Source organism: Eleutherodactylus coqui, chromosome 5, assembly GCF_035609145.1.
Source record: "Eleutherodactylus coqui strain aEleCoq1 chromosome 5, aEleCoq1.hap1, whole genome shotgun sequence".
In the NCBI taxonomy this organism is placed as follows: Eukaryota; Metazoa; Chordata; class Amphibia; order Anura; family Eleutherodactylidae; genus Eleutherodactylus; species Eleutherodactylus coqui.
This window is the reverse complement of record NC_089841.1, coordinates 69,586,864-69,603,758: the sequence shown is the minus strand read 5'-3', so window position 1 is coordinate 69,603,758 and position 16,895 is coordinate 69,586,864. Positions and strand designations below refer to the sequence as shown.

At 49.4% G+C, this 16,895-nt stretch overlaps 2 protein-coding genes across 2 annotated transcripts in view; both read left to right on the top strand.

Moving 5' to 3' along the window:
- Window positions 1-12,513, top strand: part of LOC136627190 (von Willebrand factor A domain-containing protein 5A-like) — a 143,612-nt gene extending 131,099 nt beyond the window's left edge. Inside the window, exon 18 of the mRNA XM_066602122.1 lies at window positions 12,431-12,513. Within this exon, the coding sequence (XP_066458219.1) occupies window positions 12,431-12,513 (83 nt within the window). The remainder of the gene's footprint in view (window positions 1-12,430) is intronic.
- LOC136627524 (von Willebrand factor A domain-containing protein 5A-like) overlaps window positions 1-16,895 on the top strand; it is a 329,030-nt gene that overhangs the window by 273,543 nt on the left and 38,592 nt on the right. The window contains exon 20 of the mRNA XM_066602707.1: window positions 13,042-13,062. Coding sequence (XP_066458804.1) covers window positions 13,042-13,062 — 21 coding nt within the window. The remainder of the gene's footprint in view (window positions 1-13,041; window positions 13,063-16,895) is intronic.

Genomic DNA, 16,895 nt, shown 5'->3' with positions numbered 1-16,895 from the left:
GGATATTTCTATGTACCGCCGGTGGCTTCCTGGCACCCACCCATGCTGTAGGTGCACACAGAGTTTTTACTACATCTGTACACTTGAAAAGAACCCCAGTCAGACTGGGGCATGCAGTGTGGGCCGAAGCCCACCTGCATTAAGCACGACATTACTACCTCAGCTGTGTTGGGCAATGCAATGGGATATTTTTGTGTACCGCCGGTGGGTTCCAGGGAGCCACCCATGCTGTAGGTGCACACGGAGTTTTTACTACATCTGTACACTTGAAAAGAACCCCAGTCTGACTGGGGCATGCAGTGTGGGCCGAAGCCCACCTGCATTAAGCACGACATTACTACCTCAGCTGTGTTGGGCAATGCAATGGGATATTTCTGTGTACAGCCGGTGGCTTCCTGGCACCCACCCATGCTGTGGGTCCACAGGGAATTATAAATGCATCTGTTTCCACTTGTAAAGAACCCCAGTCTGACTGGGGCATACAGTGTGGGCCAAAGCCCACCTGTATTATGCACGACATTACTACCTCAGCTGTGTTGGGCAATGCAATGGGATATTTTTGTGTACCGCCGGTGGGTTCCAGGGAGCCACCCATGCTGTGGGTCCACAGGGACTTCACAATAGGGAGTTGTACCTGCCTGTGTCTATGAATTAAAAACCGTGGTCTGACTGGGGCATGCAGACACCTTGACAGAATGAATAGTGTGTGGCACATAGGTTCCCCATTGCTATGCCCACGTGTGCAGCTCCTGATGGCGGTGGCACAGGATTCTATTTCTCATTGCTTCTGTACAGCATTGTGGGCTATCGCCCCGCCACTTTTAAAGAGGGTCGCTTCCTAGCCGTGCCAACCTCTGCAGTGTGTGCCTGCGGTCCCTCGTCATGGCAGACGCACTTCTAAATAGACATGAGGGTGGTGTGGCATGAGGGCAGCTGAAGGCTGCGCAGGGACACTTTGGTGTGCGCTGTGGGGGGGAGGGGGGGGGGCGGTTGGGCAGCATGTAACCCAGGAGAAGTGTCAGTGGAGTGTCATGCAGGCAGTGATTGTGCTTTGTTGGAGGTAGTGTGGTGCTTAGCAAAGGTATGCCATGCTAATGAGGGCTTTTCAGAAGTAAAAGTTGTTGGGAGGGGGGGGGCCCACTCTTGCCGGTATTGTGGCTTAATAGTGGGACCTGTGAACTTGAGATGCAGCCCAACATGTAGCCCCTCGCCTGCCCTATCTGTTGCTGTGTCGTTCCCATCACTTTCTTGAATTGCCCAGATTTTCACACATGAAAACCTTAGCGAGCGTCGGCGAAATACAAAAATGCTCCGGTCACCCATTGACTTCAATGGGGTTCATTATTCGAAACGAACCCTCGAACATCGCGGGAAGTTCGTTTCGAATAACGAACACCCGAGCATTTTGGTGTTCGCTCATCTCTAGTGATTATCTGAGGTAGCAGGAGGAGCACGAATATCATACACAGATTGAAAAAAGGTAAAGGTCCCCATTTTTTTAGGTGATAGAGAACAATGCTTGCATCCGCGGTTGCAGCGAAAATAATCTTTAGGTACCACTGGTGTCTGCTGGTGGAGAAGAGAAGTCTGGGGAAATCCAGGCTTTGTTCATCTTTATGAGTGTAAGCCTGTTGGCACTGTCAGTTGACAGGCAGGTACGCTTATCCGTGATGATTCCCCCAGCTGCACTAAACACCCTCTCTGACAAGACACTAGCCGCAGGGCAAGCCAGCACCTCCAGGGCATACAGCGCAAGTTCGTGCCACGTGTCCAGCTTTGACACCCAGTAGTTGTACGGAGCAGAGGCATCACTTAGGACGGTGGTACGATCGGCTACGTACTCTCTCACCATCTTTTTACAGTGCTCCCTCCGACTCAGCCTTGACTGGGGAGTTGTGACACAGTCTTGCTGGGGAGCCATAAAGCGGGCAAAGGCCTTGGAGAGTGTTCCCCTGCCTGTGCTGAACATGCTGCCTGATCTCCACGCCTCCCCTTCTACTTGGCCCTCGGAACTGCACCTTCTGCCACTAGCGCTGTCGGATAGGAAGTTTACCATCAGTTTGTCCACCAGGGCCCTGTGGTATAGCATCACTCTCGAACCCCTTTCCTCTTCGGGAATGAGAGTAGAAAGGTTCTCCTTATACCGGGGGTCAAGCAGTGTGTACACCCAGTAATCCGTAGTGGCCAGAATGCGTGTAACGCGAGGGTCACGAGAAAGGCATCCTATAATGAAGTCAGCCATGTCTGCCAGGGTACCTGTACGCAACACATGGCTGTCCTCACTAGGAAGATTACTTTGAGGATCCTCCTCCTCCTCCTCCACAGGCCATGCATGCTGAATGGATGAGAGGCAAGCAGCATGGGTACCCTCTGCAGTGGGCCCAGCTGTCTTCTCCTCCTCCTCAGGCTCCTCCCCCTCCTCCTCCTCAACGCGTTGAGATATAGACATGAGGGTGCTCTGACGATCCAGCGACATACTGTCTTCCCCTGACTCTGTTTCCGACCGCAAAGCGTCAGCCTTTATGCTTTGCAGGGAACTTCTCAACAGGCATAGCAGAGGAATGGCTAATGATTGCAGCATCGCCGCTCACCATCTGGGTAGACTCCTCAAAGTTTCCAAGGACCTGGCAGATGTCTGCCATCCAGGCCAACTCCTCGGTAAAGAATTGGGGAGGCCGACTCCCACTACGCCGCCCATGTTGGAGTTGGTATTCCACTATAGCTCTACGCTGCTCATACAGCCGGGACAACATGTGGAGCGTAGAGTTCCACCGTGTGGGCACGTCGTAAAGCAGTTGGTGCACTGGCAGATTAAACCGATGTTGCAGAGTCCGCAGGGTGGCAGCGTCCGTGTTGGACTTGCGGAAATGTGCGCTGACCCAGCGCACCTTGCCGAGGAGGTCTGACAAGTGTGGGTAGCCTTTCAGAAACCACTGAACCACCAAATTAAAGACGTGGGCCAGGCATGGCACGTGCGTGAGGCTGCCAAACTGCAGAGCCGCCACCAGGTTACGACCGTTGTCACACACGACCATGCCCGGTTGGAGGCTCAGCGGCGAAAGCCAGTGGTCGGTCTGCTCTGTCAGACAATGCAACAGTTCGTGGTCCGTGTGCCTCTTCTCTCCTAAGCTGAGTAGTTTCAGCACGGCCTGCTGACGCTTGCCCACCGCTGTGCTGCCGTGCCGCGCGACACTGACTGCTGGCGACGTGCTGCTGCAGACACATCTGGATTGCGAGGCAGAGGTTGCGTAGGAGGAGAAGGAGGGGGAAGGTTTAGTGGAGGTGGCATACACCGCCGCAGATACCAGCACCGATCTGGGGCCCGCAATTCTGGGGGTGGGTAGGACGTGAGCGGTCCCAGGCTCTGACTCGGTCCCAGCCTCCACTAAATTCACCCAATGTGCCGTCAGGGAGATATAGTGGCCCTGCCGCCTGTACTTGTCCACGTGTCCGTTATTAAGTGGACCTTGCCAGTAACCGCGTTGGTGAGAGCGCGTACAATGTTGCGGGAGACGTGGTCGTGCAGGGCTGGGACGGCACACCGTGAAAAATAGTGGTGACTGGGGATAGAGTAGCGCGGGGCCGCCGCCGCCATAATGTTTTGGAAAGCCTCAGTTTCCACAAGCCTGTAGGGAAGCATCTCCAGGCTGATCAATTTGGCTATGTGGACATTTAAAGCTTAAGCGTGCGGGTGCGTGGCGGCGTATTTATGCTTTCGCTCCAACGATTCTCTTAGCGACAGCTGGACGCTGCGCTGAGAGACATTGCTGGATGGGGCCGAGGACAGCGGAGGTGAGGGTGTGGGTCCAGGCCAGGAGACGCTCGTGCCTGTGTCGTGAAAGGTGGGTTGGATCTCAGTGGCAGGTTGGGGCCCAGGGGGAGAGGCAGTGGCGCAACCCGGAGGCGGCGAACGGCCTTCGTCCCACCTTGTGGGGTGCTTGGCCATCATATGCCTGCGCATGCTGGTGGTGGTGGCTCCCCGGCTGATCTTGGCGTGACAAAGGTTGCACACCACTGTTCGTTGGTCGTCCGCGGTCTCGGTGAAAAACTCCCACACCTTTAAGCACCTTGGCCTCTGCACGGTGGCTTGGTGCGCGGGAGTGCTTTGGGAAACAGCTGGTGGATTATTCGCTCTGGCCCTGCCTCTACCCCTGGCCACCCCACTGCCTCTTCCAACCTGTCCTGCGGCTGCAATTGCCTCCCCCTCTGAAGACCGGTCCTCAGTTGGCTTATCACACCAGGTGGGGTCAGTCACCTCATTGTCCAGCGGCTCTTCCTCAGAATCTTCTGTACGCTCCTCCCTCGGACTTACTGCCCTTACTACTGCCTCACTGATAGACAACTGTGTCTCATCGTCCTCCTCACCCACTGAAAGCTCTTGAGACAGTTGCCGGAAGTCCCAGCCTCATCCCCCGGACCCCGGGAACTTTCCAAAGGTTGGGCATCGGTCACGACAAACTCCTCCGGTGGGAGAGGAACCATTGTTGCCCAATCTGGGCAGGGGCCCGAGAACAGTTCCTGGGAGTCTGCCTGCTCCTCAGAATGTGTCATTTTCATGGAGTGAGGAGGCTGGGAGGAAGGAGGAGCAGCAGCCAGAGGATTCAGAGTTGTAGCAGTGGACGGCGTAGAAGACTGGGTGGTCGATAGATTGCTGGATGCACTTTCTGCCATCCACGACAGAACCTGCTCACACTGCTCGTTTTTTAATAAAGGTCTACGACGTGGACCCAAAAATTGTGATATGAAGCTGGGGACCCCAGAAACTTTCCTCTCTCCTACTCCCGCAGCAGCCGGCTGTGGTTCACCTGGACCAGGAACTCTGCCTATACCCACACCCTCACTTGGAACTCCGCGTCCTCGCCCGCGTCCATGTCCTCTAGCCCTACCCCTACCCCTCAGCATGGTGAATTATGAATAGAGCAGACACACAGCAGTGTAATAAATTTTTGAATTCTTATTGGCGTGCAGTTGGAGTGAGACAGCGCTTATGTAACGCAAACTGCAGCCAGAAAAAAAATTATTCAGAAGACTGCAAGCACGCCTAACTGTGCAATATGCAATACTGATACTCCTGAGCTCACACCAGCCACGCAGTGAAATGCAGAGAGTCACAGCTAGCCGTAGGGATTTTCCTTTTTTTTTTGGTAATTTTTGTACAATGCAATGCAATGCAGGCTAGATTGCGCCAATGTGAGTTTCGCTCTATGGGGGTCTGTCACCGTGCGTGCAGTTTGCAGCAGACACACAGCGGTGTAAAAAATTTTTGAATTCTTATTGGCCTGCAGTTGGAGTGAGACAGCGCAAACTGCAGCCAGGAAAACAATTATTCGGAAGACTGCAAGCACGCCTAGCTGTGCAATAATGAGGTACTACAACTACCAGCAGCCACAGAGTTAAATGCAGACGGTCACAGATAGCCCTAAACAGGTGCTTTTTTGGGGTACTTGTTGACAGGATTCTACAGTAACACTGTCCCTGCCTCACCAATACTGCCCCTATACTCTGTAGAATTGGCTGCAGACTGAGAGTGCAATATTCTTCAGAGCCCAAGATGAAAGAAAAAATTTGGTGCAAAGCTGCTCCTAGCAGCAACTGAAATTCACACGGTAAGATGTGGCCCTAAGAAGCACCTATGGGGTTCTTGTACACTACCCACTGTCCCTGCCTGACCAATACTGCCCCTATACTACGTAGTACACACTGCAGCCTGAGAACGCTATAGCTGTAATGGGGCTGCACGTCCAATATAAAAAAAATATATATTGTGCAAAACTGCTCCCAGCACCCACAACAGTAGTGCACTAGGTGAGCTGTGGCCCTAAGTAGGACCGTTGGGGTTCTTGCAGACGCTAACACTCTCCCTATAGCAGCAGCAGCACTGTCCCTAATCTCTGCCAGCGTGTGTTTGAGGCGAGCCGCAGGCGGGACCGCTTTAAATACTCGGGGGTCACTTGATCTCGCCAGCCACTCACTGCAGGGGGGTGGGATAGGGCTGGAACGTCACAGGAGGAAGTGGTAATGCCTTCCCTGCATGTCTATTGGCCAGAAAATGGCACCAACATTTCAGGGAAGTAAATGTTATTGACCCGAGTAACGCGTGGTGCTCGGCACGAGTAACAAGCATCTCGAACACCCTAATACTCGAGCGAGCATCAAGCTCGGACGAGTGTGCTCGCTCATCTCTAATGTTTACACAAGCCGATCAGTGTTTGATTCTTATACTTGCATAACTGAATGGCAAATGAATTTTCATTCATTGTTAAGTCACTGACAGTGTTTACACTGACTGATTATTGTTCACTTTTCCACAATCCAGCGATAAAATGAATTAATTGTTCTGGGTAAAAAGGCCCCCGATGTCTGGACAGTCATATCGTTTGAATTTCCCATATCCAGCGATAAGCTGAATGATGATCGGGACAAGTTAAAGGGTCCTTAGTGTACAGGAAGGGATGGAGTATAGATCCTCCCCAAATATTAGGTAGTGACAGGGAAGCTGCAGAGCCCTATCTGGGGGTAATATTGTTACTATCCTGCCTTCTCTACTCTTCCTTCAGTACAATTGAGCTGTCATTAGCTCAGCTCTCCTTACTAAGAAAGAAATTTCACAGTTCATGCAGAAAAGCTGAGAAGTGAACTACAGACAATAGGAAATTGCTATAGTGGCCAGTGTGAAAACTGCAGTAGTGCAAGATTTCTTTATGTAGATAAACGTATAAAAACATGACTGTATTAACAAATTAATCTATAATGAAAACCTGACGCAAATAAGATTTCATTTTCTGATGACAAATTCCCTTCAGAGGAGATTTGCAGTAACTTATTACACTTTGTATTAGTAGGACACTCTACCAATATCCTAAACAGCAGAGCTGTATTCTCATTGATATTTTTCCTGCACAGTGCCACTTCTGACCAGCTGTTGTGTAGAGCAGGGGTCCCAACCACCGGTCCGCGGACCGGGGCCGGGCCGTTAGGTGTCTAGCACCAGTCTGTGGCACCGCCGGGAACTTTTCTTCTCAACACAAGGCCCGCGTGCCGAATCCGGCCCGCTGCCTCGTGTTATGTGGCGCGCGGCGTGCTGACGCCGCTCACCACTGAAGCGATTACCAGCGGGGGCGCCGCAGCTCCCCGCTGGTAATCGCACTGATCCCGGCGCACGCTGACGTCAGTGTGCAGCCAGGATCCTCCTCCCCGAGTCCCCTTTTCATTAGTTCCGCAGGAGAGGACTCGGGGAGGAAGCGTGCCGGGCTACACACTGATGTCAGGGCAAGCAGAGAGAGAGCGATGCTGACAGCAGGGAGGAGGTAAGTATATGGGTTGGGAGGGTGCTTATTACTAGGGGGGCTGTTTATTTCGGTGGGGTGGCTGCTTACTACTGGGGGGGACTGCCTATTACTGAGGGGGGCTGCTTGTTACTGGGGTGGGGGGCTGCTTACTACTGGGGGTGGGGCTGCTTACTGCTGGGGGGGCTGCTAATTACTGGGGGGCTGTCTATTACTGAGGGGTGGGGGCTGCCTGTTACTGGGGGCGGGCTGCTTATTACTGGGGGGGCTGCCTATTACTGGGGGGGGGCCTGCTTATTTCTGGGGGTGGGGGCTACTTATTACATGGGGAGGGGCTGCTTACTGCTGGGGGGCTGCATATTACTGGGGGGGTGCTTATTACTGGGGGGGCTGCTTATTACAGGGGGTGGGGCTACTTATTACAGGGGGGGCTGCTTACTACTGGGGGGGGCTGCTTACTGCTGGGGGGGCTGCGTATTACTGGGGGGCTGCGTATTACGGGGGGGCTGCTAATTACTGGGGGGGGCTGCTAATTACTGGGGGGTGCCTGTTACTGGGGGGGGGCTGCCTATTACTGGTGGGGGGCCTGCTTATTACTGGGGTGGGGGCTACTTATTACAGGGGGAGGGGCTGCTAATTACTGGGGGGGCTGGTTATTACTGGGGGGGTGCTTATTACTGGGGGCAGCTGACTATTAGTGGGGGGGAGAGATAAATTATATGCTGCCCTATGTGTGTGCTGGGGGGGGAGATAAATTAATGTGTGTGCTGCCAGGCGGGGGGGGGGGGGAATATATTATACTGCCCTATGTGTGTACTGCCAGGACATTCTAAATCAGGGGTCCCCAACCACCGGTCCGCGGACCGGGGCCGGGCCATTAGTTGTTTGGCGCCGGTCCGCGGCACCGCTGATGCGATTACCAGCGGGGGCGCCGCAGCTCCACGTTGGTAATCGCGCTGATCCCGGCGCACACTGACGTCAGTGTGCAGCCAGGATCCTCCTCCCCGAGTCCCCTTTTCATTAGTTCCGCAGGGGAGGACTCGGGGAGGAAGCGTGCCGGGCTACACACTGACGTCAGGGCAAGCAGAGAGAGAGCGACGCTGACAGCAGGGAGGAGGTAAGCATATGGGTTGGGGGGGGTGCTTATTACCAGGAGGGGCTGCTTACTACTGGGGGGGACTGCCTATTACTGAGGGGTGGGGGCTGCCTGTTACTGTGGGGGCTGCCTGTTACTGTGGGGGCTGCCTGTTATTGGGGAGGCTGCTTATTACTGGGGTGGGGGGCTGCTTATTACTTTGGGGGACTGCTTATTACTGGGGGGGCTGCTTACTGCTGGGGGGCTGCGTATTACTGGGGGGGGGCTGCCTATTACTGGTGGGGGGGCTGCCTATTACTGGTGGGGGGGCTGCCTATTACTGGGGGTGGGGGCTACTTATTACTGGGGGTGGGGGCTACTTATTACAGGGGAAGGGGCTGCTAATTACTGGGGGAGGGGGCTGGTTATTACTGGGGGGAGGGGCTGTCTATCACTGGGGAGGGGAGATGAATTATATGCTGCCCTATGTGTGTGCTTGGGGGGGAAATAAATTATACGCTGCCCTATGTGTGTGCTGGGGGTGGGAGATGAATTATATGCTGCCTATGTGTGTGCTTGGGGGGTGGGAATAAAATTATATGCTGAACTGTGTGTGTGCTGGGGGGGGGAGATGAATTATATGCTACCCTATGTGTGTGCTTGGGGGGGGGAAATAAAATTATATGCTGCCCTATGTGTGTGCTTGGGGGGGGGGGGGAGATAAATTATATGCTGCCCTATATGTGTGCTGGGGGGGGAGTTAAAAATATATGCTGCCCTATGTGTGTGCTGGGGGGGGGAGATAAATTGTATGCTGCCCTATGTGTGTGCTGGGGGGGGTAGGGAGATAAATTATATGCTGCCCTATGTGTGTGCTGGGGGGGGAGATAAATTATATGCTGCCCTATGTGTGTGCTGGGGGGGGGGAGACCACTGGTGTAGAGCACCACAATAGGGCACTATTCTAGTCAATTGAGCTGAGCCCTTCAGTAATTTACATCTGTGTATTGTGTCAGGCACTAGAGCTCAGATGCTGCCATTCACTTAAAGGGGTGTTACGGTTAGTGGAGGAAAGTACATGTTTTCACCCATTCACTGGATGCATGAAAACTGGTAGATCAGTCGAGGTCCAACATCTGAGACCCCCACCGATCCTGAAGACGGGTGACCCATACTCTCGCTATTTTGTGCATGCATGGTAGTGACACCATTCAGTTCAATGAGGAAGACAGTTGTGCAAATATCAAACTTTTACTAAATACCCTGTGGGCCTGATTTGTCAAAAAGAGAAAAAAACTGTTGTTGTTGGCCATAGTAACCGATCCCAGTACAGCTGTAATTATTGCAGACCAGTTTATAAAAAGAAAGCTGCACAGTGATTGGTTGCTATGGGCAATAAAGACAGTTTTTATGTTAGACAGTTTTGATAAATGAGGCCCACTGTTTGTGCAGTTCGCTCCATAGTAAGGCTCACTACCTAAACATTGCATAACATTTGTGAATAAAGTCCGAAACATTAAAGATTATAGAACACGGGGGCCCAGCATTCACTTCAGAACAGTCCTGTCTACACTCCTGTTTTTGCCCAAAAGGACACACCTTTCACCACTCCTCAAACCCAGCAATGACGCTTGAACTGGATACCGCAGTTTTTAACTGAAATGGCCTTACCACCCATCCGGGATCAATTCTGTCTTTTTCTTCACACAGAGATTGGCAAAGCTGTGGAGTCAGACGCCAACAATTATTGGTCTCCGTTCTCTCAAGGACAGGAGGTCATTGACCAAAGCTCCCTCAGCTCTTCTGCCCTACTCTCTGCTCAAGATTTACTCAGTTCAGGATCAGTCTTCCCTTTTATCAGATGGCCCACTCTCTCTGGTTTGATTAAGCTGAATTTCTCCTCAGCTGGTTCTCTTTCAGCACCTGTCATCTCTCCTCCGCTTATACACACAGATCCTGAATGGATCCCCCCATTAGCTGTCCTCAGCTTATGCACACAGATCCTGGCTGGATCCCCCCCATTAGCTCTCCTCTTCTTACAAGCACAGATCCTGACTGGCTCTTCCTATTAGCCCTCTTCCACTTACACACAAAGATCCTTACTGTCTCTCTCCATTAGCTCTCCTCTGCCTACACACATATCCTGTCTCTCCCCATTAGCTGTCCTCTGCTTACACACATGGACTCTGACTTGCTTCTTCTGCTTTTGGTTTTGCACATAGGAGCACTTATCACTCTCGTATTTGCTCTGTCTCATTTTGGTTTCACTTCCCCATCACAGCAACTTGTCTCTCTATGGCAGCAACCAGGTCCTCGAGAGGGCCTCCCAGTGTAGCGACCGAGACGCAGGGCACAACACTAAGGAGATGGCAGGAGTAGTAGTTAGGGATGTCACGGTGGCTCTACCAACTCCTCCCTTGAAGGACCCGTGTGACCCTTTGCAGAGGCCCTGACAGCCCCCTTCAGGCCAACACCGGTGGTGAGATTTACCTCTATACGGGGTTGTCACAGCTGATGCCAGACACACACACGGGTAAATCTTAGAACACACAGTTGCTGGGAATGGGTAGCAACCAGAACTTTACTTGAAGCTTTCCAACAGGTGAATTTACAGGCAGCTTGTTGGTAAAGTACACGCCAGTGCATGAAACAGTTGAGGTCAGGGAAGAGAACACAGGATAATATCAGGCCCACAGTCCAAGTTATCTGTGCAGCACCGCTCCTGGAAAGCAGAACACTCCAGAGGAGGGAAAAGAGATACTCCACTGAATACTCATACCTTTCTTCCAGACACCGCATGGCAGACTTCACTTATTCCTTAGGGATTCCTTATTATGCCTTAGGGAGATGAGGTCTTGGGAAAAAAGTTGATAGCTCTCTTCCATTCTTCACCACATGTAGTTTTAAGGTACCTACAGGTGGCTGGTAATCCCTTTTACAACAAGAACCCAAGAAGCACTCAGAAGAAGAACCTGAAGAACTCTCTCTTGCATACCTTGTAAGCACATATATCACCCAACGTCACGTGACAAGACAAAATTGTTACATTTCCAGACATAACCCAGACATTCGTAGACAGTAATCTCTTGCTCACTGCAGCTGTGCAATGCACATAACTAGTGACAGGACAATCTGCACAGTGCATCCACAGTGAGAACAAGACATTTGAGACAAATACAAGACAGTTATGGAGGGGCTAGATACATAGACTTCAGACCACTACACCAGCACTTAAACGATCTTGGTCTCTGGATTCCGGTTAGCTGGTTCTCTTTCGTGATCATCTCCCACTTTCTGTAGCTTTCTACAGGCAGATCCTGCATGGATCTTCGTCATCATGTATACATGCTGGCCACTAAATGTTTCTTCTGTCTCAACTTGTCTCTGTTCACAAGAGCTCTTTTCTTGTCTCTGTTCTGTATTCGGCCCTTTTAGGCTGCCTGTCCACGGGCATTCTTGCATTGCATTAGTAACGGCTATAATCCGTTAGACATAATAGCTTTGCTATGGAAAGCGCAGCCCTCTGTCCATGAACAGAAAATCATAGCGATTCTCCACTCGCAGGATTCAAATCGCGGCATGCCGCGATTCTCTGCGGTAATCCTATCTGTCAGATAGGCTCACTGCAGAGGACTGACAGCTCTCCCCCCTTATCGCCCACGGCAGAATATCGCTAGCGATATTTCGCAACGGCCGTGGACAGGGGGCCTAACTCTCGGTCACGAAGCTGCCCTCTTCTCTGATCTCTTCTGGACCCCACTCTCTCTTTCAGCAACACCAAGGAGCGCCCTACTTCAATTTGCTCACTGTGTGTCACATCAACACTTCATCTGCACAACGCCCGCTGCACAGACCTTTACACGTCCCCCTTAACTGGCAGGCTTCTGATTACTCTGCCCCCAATTCTTTTGCCATTTTAGTCAGTCATCCCATATAGGTATTACATGTGGATTTCAGAGATGCTATCTCCTAAATAATAACATCTATGTGGAACATTTGGAAGAGACCGATGTGAAGAAAAAAAATCACATGATCTATTTTTTCTTTTTTTTTCCTTCTTACTTTTCAGAAAGCGGGCCGATGGATTATATTTCTCCGGGTGTTAAGTTCTGTTTTTCTGAACTATGTTATTATCATCACATAAACTGTTGAAGAAAAGTGTGCTAGTATATAGATGGGTGCCGTTTTGGCTCGCACTGGGGAGTTTAGGCTGGGTTTAGGTGTTATTTTTGCAGTTGTTTTGCTGTGTATTTTGGGGAAAACTTTAGCTTCCCATCCAACAATATACTATTCTGTGTGCCCCATGTGAAAATATTATAAAATACTGTATGACACAGCTTAAAGGGGTTTCTCAGGATTGAAACATTACTAATCTGCTATAAAGCTTATCTGTAACAGCTGTATATGAATATTCATTATTCCGTAACTACCCTACTACTCAATAATAGTCCAAACCAATTTTTTGTCCTGTTGCAGGAAAAAATACTGCATAGTGACCATTCAGATAAATGGACATCCATTAAAAGCATGCCCGGCTCACTAGAGGGTCCCAAGTGGGGTACCCCCTCTATGAATTCTATATATTTAGGGTGACAGGTAGATAGCGGTTGTCCTTATGAGATAACCACTTTAATGTGAAATGCAGTTCTCAAACATTGCAATCTGCTTTTCTTTTCACAGCTCTGGATTGCTTACCTGTAGGTAGGTATGATTCCATTTATCCTCATTGGGTTTTCCTTCATTCCAATTATTATTATTGCACAATTATTATACAATTATGATCTGTCACACAATCCTTTTGTACAACAATGCAATCCTATTATACAATTATTACTATATTATACCAGTGGTTCAGGAGTCCCCTATATACAACTCTGCAGATGTTGGCAGCTCTACAGACTTTTGTGCACTTCTGAGAGGTCACATCTAGACCTTGGCACTGTGCCAAGAGCAAAGACTACTCGGAAAAAAAGGCAAACTAGCAGAGTAAACTTTTAAATATAGCAAATGGTGTTGAGCCAGACAGAATGGTGAAAGTAACAAATCCTAGTGCACAATAGAGGATAGTGCAGAAGTAGTTATATCATTTTTATTACAAAACTAGTTCAATTACCTAAATTGTAACACATGGAAATTATAATTTAAAATTCAGAAAGTACATCTGATGTTTGTTTTTGACATAATGATCAACCATCGCACCCTCAAGTTAGGTGCAACCTTGGAGATAAGTCACATGAACACATGTATCCCTACACATTTGAACTGGGATGTTATTGAATTCCTCAGTGAGAGCCAGCTTCAATTCATTGACTGTTGAAATTGGAAGCGTGTACGCTTTATGTAATTACAACGACGAGCGCTGTGGACTGATGTGGCCAAGTTCCATGTGTCCGAAGGCGGTACCAGACACAACTGTCTTTAGTGGTGATCAGAAAACCCTGAAATGACAATTATCCTGGTGTGGTGGTCTGGGCAGGAATTTTGCATCAGGGATTGATGCGCCCATTCTCCTTTTTTTTTTTTTTGAGGGATCTGGGACAGGAAATAGTTACTTGGATCTGCTTCACCACTGTTTATCCTATCACCCAGGACTGGGATATTTTCAACAACATCTGGTGGCCGCGGGATGGGGCCCCCTCTTATTATGCACTCTGTGTTCGTGACTGGTTAGATGAGATGTTTCCAGAATGTTGGATAGGCAGATGTGGGCCAGTAGACTGGCCAGCTCGCTCCACAGATCTTACACCACCTGACTATTGGGAAATGTTAAGAATAAAGTTTACACACATCCCATTTCAACAGTCAATGAATTGAAGCTGGCTCTCAATGAGGAATTCAATAACATTCCAGTTCAAATATGTAGGACGCATGTGATCATGTGACTTATCGTCTCCAAGCTTGCATCGATCTTGAAAGGGTTCTGTCAGCTAAAATAAATCAATACTTACCTATTCCTCACCCTGTCAGTCTTCTTACTGCATCCCGGATGATTTTTCTGTCTTCTGCAGTCCCCCTGGAATCACGTCACCTCCAGACAGCTGGATCCTCTTCTTACTGTGACATTATGTCCATTCTCGTCATTCTGATTCCTGCAGGTCAGTGAAGGTTACGTCACTAGTGATGTAGCGCTCACTGCCTACCAGGGAATGCCGACTCCTAGGCCGTGCTATTGCTGAGACTGTGCATGCGCGTTGTCTTGTGGCAATAGTATATGAACACTTGCGGCAAGACAGCGCACATGCACAATTTCAGCAATTGCCCGGCATTCCCTGCTAGGTAGTAAACGCTACGTCAATAGTGACATAACGCACAGTGACGCGCCGTAAGGAGACTGACGAGAATGGACGTTCCAAAACAGGAACAAGAGGAGCCGCCTGGCTTGCGGTAATGTTACCCGAGAGACTGGAGGAGCCAGGAGAATATTGGTGAGGAGAAGATGCAGTAAGAAGACTGACGGGGAAGGAATAGGTAAGTATTGATTTTTTTCTAATGACAAAGCCCCTTCAAGGCTGCGATGGTTGATCATTATGTCAAAAATAGACATTGGATGTCCTTTCTGAATGTTTCATTTTAATTTGCATTTGTTACAATATAGGTTACTGACTGGTTTTGTACTTGCTTTACATTAAGGCCTCTCTCACACAGGCGCCAGCAATATAGCCAAGAGAAAATCGCAGTGATGGTGCATCTGTGTGTTCTGTGCGATATCGCTGCGTTTTCTGATGGCGATATCACAATTATGTGTTGCTACAAAGTCGCGTGACCTTGTAGCGCTCTTTTGCTGTGATTTACAGGTGGTCTTGATATATAAGCCCTACCTCGATCATAAGCCCTGTCTGCAATTTTAAAAAACACAATGTATCACGTAACAGGCAATGTCTGCTCAGTCAATCACTGCAGCGCTTGCTGAACCAATCAAAGCTAGTGCTTCCTGGAAGCAGAGTTTTTGAATCTCTGACCAGGAAGCGCTGACTGAAAACTACAAGCAAGTGCCGGAGCTGCAGAGGGGAAGTGCGCTGGAGTGGACAGCGCCTGATAGGTGATGTAGTATTTTGGGGGGGGGGGGGGGGTTAACCCCTTAATGACGCGGCCCCTTTTTCTTTTTCCATTTTCGTTTTTTCCTCCCCCCCTTCAAAAAATTTGTAACTCCTTTATTTATCCATCGGCGTCGCTGTATGAGGGCTTGTTTTTGGCGGGACGAGTTGTATTTTTCAATGGTGCTATTTAAAGTACCATATAATGTATTGAAAAACTTTAAAAAAATTCTAAGTGGAGTAAAATGAAAAAAAAAACGACATTTCGCCATCTTTTAGTGCGTCTTGTTTCTACGGCGCACAAACGGCAACAAAAGCGACATGCTAACTTTATTCTATGGGTCGGTACGAATACTACGATACCAAACTTGTATAGGTTTTTTTCTTAATATACTACTCTTGCCAACTGGAGGTACAGTATAGTTCCATATATTCTGCTCAGGTTATCCTCTTGAATTCCTTCTTCTGTGTCAATTCAGCATACTGTGAGATATGCTTTAATAGAGAGGTGGTACAGCTCCGACTTCTGGGATGCCCACAGAGCATAAAATGAATACCTTGCAATATCATAGTTAACATAGGTATGAGCAGATGTAGTATAGCCGGGCAAAAAAAGCTCTTGGATGAGCAGTATAGCTTATTTAAAAGAGGTTTTCCAGGATGAATACTATTGATGATCTATCATCAGAATAGGTCATTAATAGTTGATTGGCTGGGGTCCGTCACTCGGGGTTTTGACCAATCAGCTAATCTGTACTCCAACCTCTGTGAAGTGTCCAACGCTTGTAATTGCAAGTGCGACTCTCATTGAAATCAACGCGAGCCGTGTCGGCAGTTACAAGCGTCGGCCAGTACACAGGGGTCAAAGCAGAGACTTCCGCTGCTTCCACTCCAACTTCTATGTAATTGTGGTGTTGTCAGTGGGCGCACAGTCAGCTGATCGGTCAGGGTCCTGAGCAACGGATCCCAGCCGATCAAGTATTGTTGACCTATCCCGAGGATAGGTCATCAATAGTGTTCTCTCTGAAAACCCCTTTAAGCTTTTGGGATGGGTTGCAAAGTTATATCTCTGCTTACTATACAATCTGTAAGTGCAGTAATTGTGCACCCAGTGTTGTATGTGCCACCATAGTTGTGTCATGACATCTGTACATCTACCTGTTGCAGAAACGTTGTCTGGATACATTTATATCTATGGATGTGATTATTGTATAATTCTGAACTTAAGCAGAGTTGAGTAACTAAAGTTGTAGTGCAGTCAGGGACCAAGTGAGAAAATAGGTGCATCATGATGTGCAGCTCAGAGCAGTCCTATGGATGTGTCCATCACTCAACTGTTGTCTGGGCCTAAGATAAGAACCTCCATCACATCAGGAATCGCCAGATTTTCTTTTTGGATTCAAAGAGAAGTGATTACAGGAAGGACTACAGGTCCATTCTCCGTTATCATCTCTTTTCATACTGTAAGAAATTAAAATTCATTCCTGCTGCAGAGCGCCC